Genomic DNA, 13,486 nt, shown 5'->3' with positions numbered 1-13,486 from the left:
GCTAAAAAAAAAAAAAAAAAAAAAAAAAACCCAGCCCACAACACTAAAGGATTCCATTAACAGAGTTTTCATGCTGTAAGCAATTCATTGCCTGGTTAATAATCAAATCTATAACAACAAAAAAAAAAAAAGAAAGAAAGAAAAAAGAAAAAAGGAAGGAAGGAAGGAAGGACGGACGGACAGAGGGAGGGAAGGGAGAAAAGAAAAACCAAGCAAACTACTGACAAATTTCTAAGAGTTGTAACCCTCAATTAAAGTCTCAGGCATGTCATTGGAGGTATGCCAGAAGCAAGCTCTGATATCACAGAAGACAGTCCCATGAGCTATTATCAAAGATTCTGAACCTGTATAGGAACTTGCCAATGTCTGTGTGTCTGTGTATATCTGTGTGTCTTAGTTTTTAACAAAAATTTTTAAAGAAAAAAATTTAAGTTACATAGAAAATTCACAAAGATACAAAGAAAAAGTGTTTTGTAATTCAATAATGTGTTTTAAACTGTTATTACAAATGAGTCAAAAGGCTGAGCAATAAAGCTTACAAAGTGAAAAGGCTACATTAAAGCTGATCTATTACTGAAGAAAAATGCTTTAAAACATCTAATATAGATGTATATAAAAATTTTAAACTTTAAACTAATGTTCAGTATTGCACAAGGTATTCATATCCACTCACTACTTATTCACCTAGAACAAGTTCTAGTCTTACAGTCTAAGAATACCATTTTATGTTCAACATCCGTAGCCATCATGGAAATGCAAATCAAACCTACTTTAAGATTCTATCTTCCACCTGTCAGAATGGCTAAGATCAAAAACACAAGTGACAGCTCACACTGATGAGGATGTGGAGCAAGGGGAACACTTCTCCATTGCTGGTGGGAGTGCAAACTAGTACAGCCACTATGAAAATCAGTATGGTAGTTCCTTAGAAAACTGGGAATCGCTCTACCTCAAGACCCAGCTATACCACTCTTGGGCATATACCCAAAGGACACTACCACAACTATGTCCATAGAGGCTTTATCAATAATAGCAAGAAACTGAAAACAACCTAGATGTCTCTCAACTGAAGAATGTATAAAGAAAATGTGGTATGTTTACACAACAGAGCATTACTCAGTTGTTAAAAACAATGACATCATGAAATTTGCAGGCAAATGGATAGAACTGGAAAAATACCATCCTTGGTGAGACAACCCAGATGGAGAAAATCAAACATTGTATGTATCACTTATAATGTTCATTAGCTGTTAAGTAAAGGGCAGACTCAGAGAGGCTCAAGGGGAAGGGAAATATAATAGATTTTATGGGTGGACTGGTGGCAGATAGGGATGGAAACAGGAGGGCTCAGGCTGGGGTGGGTGTATGGAAGAAACAGAGGGAAAGAGTACTGGGCATTTGGGGGACAATGTAGAAAAACTCCTTGGAATCTACAAGTAAGCCTAGCAAAATCTCCTAGTAATGGGGGATATAGCTCCCGAACTAGTCATCTTCTATAACCAGGCAAGGCTCCTAGGCATCAGACTGAAATAAAAGACCTAGAGACAGATATTGGGGTTCAAACTTCAAGCTGAAAATCAGAAAAGCAAAGCAGTCAGCCACTAGCTCTCACCTCTGTCTCAACTCAGACCAATGGGGTGATGCTTAAACTGCTCCCAACTTCAATGCTCCTCAGATTCACTCAGACTACTATGCTCTTCTCTGTGTGCCTAGAGACTAATGAGACTGACTACTGAAGATCCTGCTCCTATCTTTTATACCTCTTTATTGCTGGGCTTAAAGGCATGAGCTCTGTTACCCTTTTAGATGGATTTAATCTCATGTAGCCCTGCATGGCCTTGAACTCAGAGAGACCCATCTACCTCTTAATCCTGAGTCCTGGGATTAAAGGTGTGTACTACCACTGCCTAATCTCTATAGCTCGAGGCTGACTTTGCTTTCTAAATCCTCAGACAAGCTTTAATAAATCATAAATATATCACCACAGACTGGGACATCAACCCAGCCACAAAACCTTTAACCTATAATTTGTCCTGTCTGCAAGATGTACTGGGGAAATGGTGGTAGAGAACTCATGAAGTGGCCAGCTTATGACAGGTTCAACTTGTTGCCTACACCAGGAGAGTGAGCCCACACCTGGCACTGCCTGGATGGCCAGAAACCAGAGGCAGGATAGCTCAAAGACCCAAACACAACTAGCAAAGAAAAAAAAAAAGGCAATGACATGATTTCTAAGGATATCCTGCTATAATCATAGATAGGTGCCTAGCCCAATTGTTATCAGAGGGTGTCATCCAGCAACTGATGGGAGCAGATGGAGAGAACTACAACCAAACACTAGATGGAGCCAGGGGAACCCTGTAGAAGAGAGAGAAGAGGGATTGAGCCAAAGGGGTAGAGGACACCAGGAAAATAAGGCCCACAGAATCGACTAAGCAGGACTCACAAGAACTCATAGGAACTTAGTGACAAATATGGTCCCTGTGTGGGTCTAAGCTAGATCCTGATAGCTTAGTGTTCTTGTGGAACTCTCAACAATGAGAAGGGAGGTATCTCTGACTCTTTTGCCTGTGCTTAGGAACCTTTTCCTCCTACTGGGTTGCCATATCCAGATGTGATATGAGGGTTTGTGCTCAGTCTTAATTGTATCTTGTTAGTAGACCATGCTCAGTAGAAATCTCTGGGACATTTTTCTTTATTTTTAAGGGAAACAGAGAAGGAGTTGATCTGGGGGAAAGGGGAGGTAAGGGAGGGGTTGGGAGGAGTGGAGGGAGAAACTGTGGTGGGAATGGAATGTATGAGAGAAGAATAAAAGTTTAAAAATATACCATTTTAATCTCTATAATATATCTTTACTCTTTCCTTCCCTCTCTCTCCTTCCTTTTTTTGGAAATAGATCTCATTCTATACCCCAGGCTGAACTAGAATTGTGTGACCTAGGCTAACCTCAAATTTGCAGCAACCTTCCTGGCTTTAGCTTCCTGAGTGCTAATATTACAGGTGTGACCTAGTACCATGGAGGTGAAAACAAGTGAATGCTGGGAGCTCACTAGCCAAACAGCCTAGCCAAATCAGTAAGCTCCTGGTTTAGTGAAAGACTCTGATTCCAACAGTAAGATGAGAATGACTGAGTAACACATGCAATGTTGACTTCTTGCCTCCATGCACAGAAGCACACAACCACATGAACAAACACACACTGACACACGTGTATACCACACAAAGACACAAAATTCTGCAACCTTGTATATACAAAGAAAAATTAAAATGCAATTCTGCATTCCTACAACTTTCACTACTTTTCCTTTACCCACCACTTAATTCAACTTCAATGTGGCCAGTGCTTCATGAGCCACCCATGAACTAGCTTCATGTGTTTAATTGGCTGTTACTGTTTTAACCATTAGTGAAGAACAAAAAGAATTCTAGATTTGGTCTGTTGCCACATATAATTTCATATTAGTGAACAAATTACTTGATTTTGTGCATCTCAATTTTTAATCTCAATTTCTAAATCTGCAAGTGCAAGCAAGATATCTACTTCAATTGCTTTAAGAAGAATGTAAGTCAAGCCTGGTGATACATGCCTATAATTTTAGCACTTGAAAGGCAGGAAGATTGCAAGTTCCAGGATTCTAGATCTGCCTGATCTATAAACTACATAGCAAGACCTTGTCTCAACAAATCAATTGTAAAAACAAGCAAAACAGTGTACGTAAGAAGACAGAAAAATTCTCTAAATTTATTTCCATTTATATGTAATAAGGCCTACTAACATAAATAAAACTTGCTGGGGGTGGTGACACATGCATTTAATCCCAGCACTCAGGAGAGGCCGGCAGATCTCTAAGTTTGAGGCGAGTCTGGCTTATGTTATCAAGCTCCAGACCAGCCAAGGCTAGATAGTGAAACACTGTCTCAAAAAAAGTAAAAACCTGATAAATGACTTTTGGCAAAGAAAAAGAAAAACAAAACACTGGTTTTCTATTGGCTTTCACAAATTAAGCATAATAGAAAAAAATTATAGAAAAATACCGAGAGAAATTTTTTTTAGCATAGACCCTCTAACTGTACATTAAAACTTTACTATGTCCAAGTGCACTGAATATCATATATGTATAGTTCCAACTACTTGGAAGAGTAAAACAGAAGGACTGATTCATCCAAGAGTTCAAGGCCAACCTCAGCAATATAGTAAGAGTCAATCTCATTAAAATTTTAAAAAAAAAGAAACTTCAAGATTAGTATTTATTGCATTATTGTATCTCAACACTTACCAGTTTTCTCTTCTTGGTTGAAACAGGTTTAATACAGTGCGCTGAACTAGTAGAGCCTACGGAGATTTCTCCCTCCTTCTTCTCCTAAGAATGTCATTTAGGAGAAAAAAATGAACAGAAAAGCACAAAATAAAGCATGACTTAATCACTATTATAAATTGACATTCTCATTAAAAAATGAGCCCTGAGAACATTTAGAGATACAAACTTTAGTAAGAAAGGAGCTCAACTAGGAGGACTCAAAAAGAAATTAGAAGCCCTAGGTGCTTCCAAACTGGAGGCAAGATAAGTACAGTCAAATAAGAACATTGTGAAACAGCATTGCCACAGTGAGATTCAATCCATAAAACAAAACTGGATGTCCCACTTTCCAGTGGATCTTGAACTCAAAATGCTGAAGACAATGTTGTTTTAAGTATCTACTATGTACCAAAGATACAGACCAAGAGCTGAGTCTTCAAAAAAAAAATTCAAAAATAAAAAATAAGTTCTTGTCTCCATAAAGGTTAAGATCTAGTGCAGAAATTTACTAATATGTTTAGAATGATACTTTGGATGAAATATAACAGAGAAGGTGGACAAAAAGGTGAAGAGCTCTAAGTAGGAAGATCTGCAATTTTTAAATGTGTTCATAAAAGATTCCATTGATTAAACTAACAGCTGAATGGAGACCTAAATAAAGAAACAAGGGTTGGGTATACAGCTCAGTAGGTAGACGGCTTGTCTAGCATGCATAAGGTCCTGTATGCAATCTTCAGCACTATATACACCAGGCACAGTGGTGTACACTTGCAATCCAAGTACTCAGGAGGTAGAGACAGGATGGTCATTCCTAGTCCCCAGGAATTTGAGGCCAGCCTGAATACTTAAGCCCCTATTTAAAATAAAAAGAAACATGGCTGGAGAGATGGCTCAGAGGTTAATACATACTGCTCTTACAGTGGACTCATTTGGTTCCTGACACCCATGTCAGGCAATTCACATGCAACTGAGGCTTAGGGGATCTGAAGCCCTCTGGTTTCCTTGGTACCTGTAGTCACATGTTCAAATATACACACAGACACACACTTATACACATAATTTCAAAAGTAAAACCATTTTTAAAAATGGAACAAACAGTATATTTTCAGTTTAAAGGGAATAACTGACAAGGAAGAAACCACAGAAACAGGAATGCTCCTAAGTGGCTGGAACAAAGAAGTCATTAAGTAGAAAGTAATGATAAGATGAAATGGGGAGAGTGGAGGGTCTCCCAGTCCCAACAAGAGGGCAGTTAACATGGAAAACCACAAGTACAGAGCAGAAAAGTGACACATTCTGACCAATATTGTAATAGGACCACATTGGTCACTGTGTTAAGAATAAACTATGAGGAGGCAAAGGCAGAGGCAGAAAGAAGAATTTAGAAACCAGTAGAACTAAGGAAAACAATTTAGATCATGGTAACAGCAAGAAAGGAAGTAGTGAGACTTTTAGTAGGTTTAAAAAGAGAAAACCCAGGGCTAGAGACATGGCTCAGAGGTTAAGAGCACTGACTGTTCTTCCAGGGGTCCTGAGTTCAATTCCCAGCAACCGAATGGTAGCTCACAACCATCTGTAATGAGATCTAGTGACCTCTTCTGGTCTGCAGGTATACATGTAGACAGAACACTGTATACATAATAAATAAATAAATCTTTAAAAAGAGAGAGAGAGAGAGAAAACCCGACAGAAATCACTTATAGACTGGCTGTAGGTATGGGCTAACTACCAAGTTTTGGCCTAAATTGAAGAAATGGAACTATAGTTTATTAAATTAGGAAAACTAAGCTTGGGTACTTGAAAGGTTTAGTTTAAGAAAATTAGTAAGGAAGCTGGGTATAGTGGCACACCCCTTTAATCTCTACATTAAGGAGGCAGAGGCAGGTGGATCTCTTTGTGTTCAAGGTCAGCCTGGTCTACAGAGTAAGTTCCAGGACAGCCAGGGCTATATATATGTAGAGATATCCTGTCTGAAAAAATAAAAAAATTAAAGGGGTGGGGTGGGGCAAGGCAGGACAGGACAAGACAGGGCAGGAAATGAAGGAAAGGGAAGGGATAAGAGCTATGTGTAGTGATGCAAGCCTATAATGCCAGCTCTTAGGAAGACAGAAAGGAAAGGATGACAAGTCTGAATCTAGACTGCTACATTAACAATGCCTTGCTTCAAATGCTTCAAATATATATATATATATATATATATATATATGTATATATATACATATATATATATATATATATATATATATATATATATATATTTAACAAAGAAACATACCTCAGAAGTCAAGTCAGGAAAGTATTTCAGGGAAAAAGCATAACCAATTACAGCAATCACTGCTAGGATGTCAAGGAAGACAGCTATCAGAGTTAACTGATATAGTTAGCAACATAGAAACCATTGCCAGTCTTGAGGAGAACACATATAGAGAAAACAACTTTCTAAGCTTCAATTTCCTTTCTGTGATTTGGATAATAAAAGTAACTACCTTACAGATTTGCAATAAGTTAAATAATGCCAAGAACTGAAAGCAAATGACTTTCCCTTGGGACTGATAAACAAAACAAAATTTTTAAATGTCATTGTAAAATTAAGGTGTTTCTTTTTCATTACACAATTTTAAAAAAGAGGAATCATTAGGTCAGCAAATTAAAATTCTTACTTCAATGAAAGTTGGTGAAGAGGTGATCTCTTTTTTCTGAGACTTTTCTCCTTTCCCACAAGATTCTTTGATAGACATCTTGAGAGACTAAAAGAAACATTCAAAACACATTTTTTCACAATATAAAAAGTATATTACAAGCCACTCTTCTCTTAGTTATATAGGACTGGAGTTTTACAAAATGATTTTCATATTCTTGCCAAATCCAGCACAGAAAAATCTAAAACTTGAGTTCCTAGGAAAGATCAAAACCACAGATTCTCTGGGTTTTTCACTGAGGAAAGAGAACTTTGACTGAGAGTGTCAGGCTTATCTAGTGTTTTAAAGATACTAAGGGCTCAGAGACACCACAAGACATACTTCCCCAAAAGACACATCTAAAGGCACTTTCCTTCTGGCTATCAGATGGCCCGGCAGTTTTCCAAAGACATGGTGAACCCAAGCGGAGAATTATCTGAATCACAGGTTGCCCTTGAATCTATGTTTGCCCTTTGTTGGATGCTTTAAAAGCCCTCAGCATAGCAACAACTTTTAATCACTCTCAAGATATGGTTCTCTCTCAGTTTTTTTTTTTTTTTTTTACTTCCATTCTCTTGCCTAAAGATCTGCTCCTTCAGCTTCATCAATCAACTTTTCAGGAATAATTCTCAAGACACTGCCTTGAAACTCTGCTTTCTCCCTGAAGTGTCAGATCAGCACTTTTGGCTGTCCTAAAAAGACTTTATTTTGCCCTACCTACACCAGAAAACAGATTAACCATAACTCTTCATTTCTCAATACACTGTCACCACTCACTATGTGATACTTCAAATGAACTGCACACATTTTTCTAAGCCCCAGTTTCATCTTATATAAAATAGAGATAAATTATCCTAGAACTTTTTTTGTTGTTGTTTTTGAGATAGGGTTTCTCTGTGTATAACTGGCTATCCTGGAACTAGCTGTGTAGACTAGGCTGGCCTCTAGCTCACAGAGATCCTGCTTCTGTCTCCCAAGTGCTAGGATTAAAGGTGTGCACTACCACCGACTGGCCATAGAACATTTTTTAAGGGGCCAGAGTACAGTAGATATAAAAATTACTTTGAAGTTGGTAAGATAGCTCAGTGGACAAAAGTGCTTCCTGCATAAACCTGATGACCTGAATTTCATCTCCCAATCCCACGGTAGGAGAGAAGTGACTCCTAAAGGTTGCCCTTTCATTTCCACACAGGCACTGTAACAAGTATGCACCCACACTAATAAAAGTTTTAAAATACTTTACACAAAGTTGTATATAGTAGGATCTAAATAAATACCTTTGTGGTTGGCTTTTTACTAGACCTTGTGTTCCCTGAAAAGTGTGTTGCACTAAAAACGTGGAAGGTAGAATTGCTCAACAGAACATGCCTATAATCTTAGCATTTTGGAACCTATAGCAGGAGGATTGCTGCAAGTTCTAGGCTAAAGGGGGCTACTTAATAAGTTCTTCAGAGTAAGATTCTATTTAAAAGAACAATGCAAACAAGAACTGGAGAAATAGTCATGAAAGACTAAGTGAATGAAAGAGTGAATTCATTTTCCTTAGTGTATTTTCTATTCTGAGCTATTTCCAACTCTTTTCTAAACCACAGATTCTCTGTCCATTTCCTAACCCAGTTTTACTTTTTTTTAAAGTTTATTATTTTTTTAAAGATTTTATTATGTATACAGTGTTCTGCCTGCACACTAGAAGAGGGCACCAGATCTCATTATAGATGGTTGTGATCCACCATGTGATTGCTGGGAATTGAACTCAGAACCTCTGGAAGTGCAGTCAGTGCTCTTAACCTCTGAGCCATCTCTCCAACCCATATTTTTTATTTATATTTTATGTATGAGTGTTCTGCATGCATGGCTGCATGCCAGAAGAGGGCATAAGATCCTATTATAGATGGTTGTGGGGTTGTGGGCTACCATATGGTTGCTGGGAATTAAACCCAGAACCTCTGGAAGAGCAGCCAATGCTCTTAAACCCTGAGCCATGTCTCCAGCCCCTAAATGTGTTTGTTTGTTTGTTAGCTTGTTTGCACCCCCCCCCCCAGACAGGGTTTCTCTGTGTTACAGCCCTGGCTGTCCTAGAACTCATTCTGTAGCCCAGGCTGGCCTCGAACTCAGAGATACATCCAGCTGCCTCTGCCTCTGGAGTGCTAGGATTAAATGCATGCACCACCACTAACCCAGTTTTGCTTTTCTAGTTCTGACTTAGACCAAGTCAATACCATTAGCCAATGACAAAAAAAGAAAAAAGAAAAAAAGAAAAAAAGAAAGAAAGAAATTGTTAAGACAAGCATAGCCATATCTTATGGTCATAAACAACAGTCTCAAGCTTGTGGGCACTGGCAGTACAAAGCAGCATCCTGTGCTGGGATACGGTGGCCAGAGATTGGAAACATCACCATATCTATTGGGGCAGGACAACATGAAAGTGAAGCCCAAGGAAGAGTTAATAGCTGGCAGTGACAATATGAATTAACAAAGACTGTAAGACAAGTAATCCAATTACTCCTGGTCATTCATGATCTAAATAGGTAAAGTTGTATAAAATTAGATCTCCCAGCATTCAGGAGGCAGTGGTAGGCTACATAGAGACCCTGTCTCCAAAATAATACACACACACACACACAAAGATGGTCTACAGAGCAAGTTCTAGGACAGGTTCCAAAGCAATACACAGAAACCCTGCCTAAAAAAAATAAAATAAAAACAAAAACAAATCACTCAAGCCTGGCCTGATGACCCATGCAATCTGTAGTCTCAGCTACGTAAAGGCTGAGACAGGAGGCCAGACTGAGTCCAGTAGTTCCAAATCAACCTGGATTATTTCTGATAACATTTTGAGGCGGGGTGATGGTGGCTGGCGCACACCATTAATCCCAGCACTTGAGGGCAGAGGCAGGCGGATCTCTGTGAGTTCACTGGTCGACCTGGTCTACAGAATGAGTTCCTGTACAGCCAAGGTACCAAGGCTACAAAGAGAAACCCTGTATTGAAAAAAAAAAAAAAAAAGACATTGCTTACAGGGTATGACGCTGCCTTTGACATTTTTGTTGAACCATGTTAGTCTAATGCTGTGTTGGATACACTAACATTATTTGAAAATTCTCTTCCAATGAGTTAGTATGAGAAGAGAACTAAATAATGCACTATCCAAAGAAAAGTGTCTGTCTCAGTTAGGATTTCAAATGCTGTAATAAAGACCATGACCAAAAACAACAAGCTGAGAAGGAAAGGGTTTATAAGTCCACATCACACAGTCCTCCACTAAAAGAAGTAAGGGCAGGACCATGGAGGCAGGAGTTAATGCAAAAGCTAGATAGGAGTGCTGCTTACTGTTTTGTTCGGTCACTTCCTCATATGCCCCAGGACCTCCTGCCCAGAGGTGACAGCACCCACAATGGGCTTTGCCCTCCCGCATGAACTACTAAATTAAAAAGAGCCCTAGCCAAGAGTGGTGGCACATTCTTTTAATCCCATAACTCTGGAGGCAAAGGCAGGCAGATCTCCATGAGTTCCAGGCCAGCCTGGATTGTTTTGTTTTGGTGGGTAGTGGTGGTGGGTAGTGGTACACTGTTTTATGAGTTCCAAGGCAACCAAGGTTTTATGGTGAGACCCTGTCTCAAAAAACCAAAAAAGAAAATACCCTGCAGACTTGCCTATAGGCCAATCTTGTAGAGACATTTTCTCAATGAAGATTCCCTCTTCCCAGATATGTCTCTAGCCTAAGTCAACTTGACATAGCAAGCACGGCATCCATGTGTGCTATGACACACTTTACATTCATTTTAGCCTTTACACTTTAGGGTTCACATTCCTTTTATGCAAATTAAAACAAATAACTGAGGAGGACTTCCTGGGTGAGCAGTTGTCTAGATTCCAGTTTCTTAAACTATGTGTTACAACATTATATTGGAAACATTAAAAGGTTTCTGAACAAAGACTAAAAATTGAAAATAATGGGTAATGAATCCTAAGTGTTTCTGGCTACACTCACTAGTACTGTTCCAATGTAGCCTCGACCACAGTATATGTGCACGTTGCATTTCATATGCCCTCATACCCACAAAACCCCAGCTAATACTGCCTAAAACACCTTGGCTCGTATTCATGACTATTTTATGTCATGACTGCAGTGTTTTTACAGGACATGCAAAATTTTCTGCTCTTATAGAAATATTAATAATGGCTTGACTACAGAAAACAAAGAATGCTAATATCTTCATACAGCAATTCTTCAGCATATAAGCATCCAGTTACTCTATCTTTGGACTGTACTGTGTTAGAATGCTTGCATGCAAATTGCTGTTTGAATTGTTGAATTCAGTTTCATATTTTTAAAAAGTTAAATTAATTTTGGTTTGACATTAGGAAAAAAATTCCAACAATTTTTGAAATAATCCTACATATACTTCTCTTGGTATGCATTATATATTTATGTGACGCAATGTTCTCTGCATTGATGATTATCAAATCAAATTATCAGCTGGGCAGTGGTGGCAAACACCAGCCTGGTCTACAAAGTGAGTTCCAAGACAGCCAGGGCTATTACACAGAGAAATCTTCTCTTGAAAAACAAACAAACAAACAAAAAATGAGATAGCTTATTTGGCAATGCAATTGATGCTTAAGTATATTCTCTTAAGTCTTTCTTTAAAATAATAATTCCTTCATGCTTACAAATTCTGAACTAAAACAGCCTCTGAATGAATCCCCACACTAATATTTACTAATCATGTGTTTTCTAGCTGGCATTAAAAGAGGTTAAAATATTAAGACAAGCTTTCAAATTAAAAAAAAAAAATCAAGTGCTGGGATGTCTCTTAGAGACAAGATACAGTGCTTGCTATGCTATGCCTACCCAAAGCCCTGGGTCTCATCCTCAACCTCACAAAGGCTGCCAAGAGCAGAGGAGTGAGGGGTGAGGTGGGAGGTTCCAGAAATTAAAAATAATATGAAGTCTTGGATGGTGCACTGATATAGTTAGCATTTCTATAAATTGTATTTGGTGCCATTATCCCACTTTTAATGACTGTTAAATAGTCAGCCAACTCTACATATAAGAACATTAGTCAAAAAGAGGCTTGACTGAAAGGGCTTTAGTTGTCTTGTGCTTTCAGGCTTCTAACCTACAAGCCTGTGCTGAAGAGCTAAGCAAATGCTCTACCACTGAGAGAAGCCCATTCGAGGCCATAAAGGGGCTTTAGAACTTGCAGAAGATTCGTGGGGACAATCTGTTTACATTACATTGGGGAAGGAAAAACATCTTCAAACACACTTTCCAACTAGGAAGGGTAATGAGAAGGCAAACTTCCAGACATCATTTTACAGTGCAAAATAATCACCTGTTATTTCTTATGGTTTCCCAATAGACAAGTGAGGAGCAAGGACTTAGCTTTATTAACTGGAAGTGTGCGTTTTGTACCTGAGACCCTTCCCTACCACCTTTAACATTCAAGACAGTCCCAAACGGAGCAGCCAAAAAGAAAACTCAATTTTTTTATTTTGGTTTTTTTGTTGTTGTTGTTTTGTTTTTCCGTCTTCTCCAATGTGCCTATTCAGAAGGAGTAAGGCTTCCATGCCAAACAAGTCCAGGATAAAAAAGATAAAATCTGCGGGGCGGTGGCGCACGTCTTTAATCCCAGCACTCGAGGGCAGAGGTAGGTGTATGTCTGTGAGTTCGAGGCCAGCCTGGTCTACAGAGCAAGTTCTAGGATGGCCGAGGCTACACAGAGAAACCCTGTCTCGAAAAACAAAACAAACAAACAGGCAAAATGTGAGGTGCAGAGGATTCACTAGTCAGCTAAGTTGGAGAATCTAAATCGCATCTAAGTGTTCGGAAGCGCAGCCCTTTGTTATTAAAAGCCTAAAAACAAGTCAACAAAGCAGAAACAATACCCACAAGCACGCCGCACTTGTTCTGATAACGTAAAGGTTGAAGAAAAACAGCAAGCGAAAGGAGACGTCCGGTCAGGAGTGTGAGAAAAGCTGTGGGGGAAGGGGGAGGCAGACCCAGGAGTCTTCGTCAGCGCCACTGACAGAAACGCGCTTACCGTGACTCCGAAACTGCCTCAGCCCCTTGGAAGCCGCCAACCCCTCAGGTCAGCTGGAGCAACCTGGCTCCCGGCCACACCCTCCATAGAGCGGGCCGACAGCCGACCCAGCCCAGAGCGTCCCGCCACACCTCAGCTCGCAGCCCGACCGGCGTCCGGGCACCTGAAGCCAGGAGTGAAAGGCTGTGCTCAGAGAAAAGCCCATGAGTCCCTTCACACCGTAACTTACCGGCGCCGGCGGCGGCGGCGGCGACGGCGGCGGCGACTCCCCAGTCGCCGCGGGCGCCAGAGACGCCTTCCCCGTGCCCGCTGCACGCTGGGAAATGTAGTTCCGTGCTCTGACCCAGCCAGGCGCCGAAGACTCCAGGGAATTCTAGAGCTCTCCACGATCTCTGTGTACTTCCTCCGAGAACCGGAATTTAGCCCCGCCCAGGATGCGCGATGGCTCCTGGGTATTGTAGTC

General features: G+C 39.9%; 1 protein-coding gene across 8 annotated transcripts in view; it reads right to left on the bottom strand.

The window, feature by feature from the left end:
* Swt1 (SWT1 RNA endoribonuclease homolog) overlaps positions 1–13,370 on the bottom strand; it is a 74,020-nt gene extending 60,650 nt beyond the window's left edge. For 3 of the 8 annotated variants that reach the window (XR_003485685.2, XM_027417387.2, XM_027417394.2), the window contains exons 1-3: positions 13,253–13,369; positions 6,959–7,045; positions 4,278–4,361 (exon numbers count right to left, since the gene is read on the bottom strand). Coding sequence is in view for 6 of the 8 variants with exons in the window: in XM_027417387.2 (XP_027273188.1) it covers positions 4,278–4,361; positions 6,959–7,036 (162 nt within the window). In the remaining 2 variants the exon portion in view is untranslated. Of the gene's footprint in view, positions 1–4,277; positions 4,362–6,958; positions 7,046–13,252 lie in introns of those variants that run through there. The other 5 variants (XM_027417391.2, XM_027417390.2, XM_027417393.2 and 2 more) reach the window with 3 other exon arrangements.
* Between the last annotated feature and the right edge of the window lie 116 nt (positions 13,371–13,486).

This window comes from Cricetulus griseus, chromosome 5, assembly GCF_003668045.3.
Source record: "Cricetulus griseus strain 17A/GY chromosome 5, alternate assembly CriGri-PICRH-1.0, whole genome shotgun sequence".
NCBI classification, from domain to species: Eukaryota; Metazoa; Chordata; class Mammalia; order Rodentia; family Cricetidae; genus Cricetulus; species Cricetulus griseus.
The sequence above is the reverse complement of the archived record's forward strand: the minus strand, read 5'-3'. Positions and strand labels throughout refer to the sequence as shown.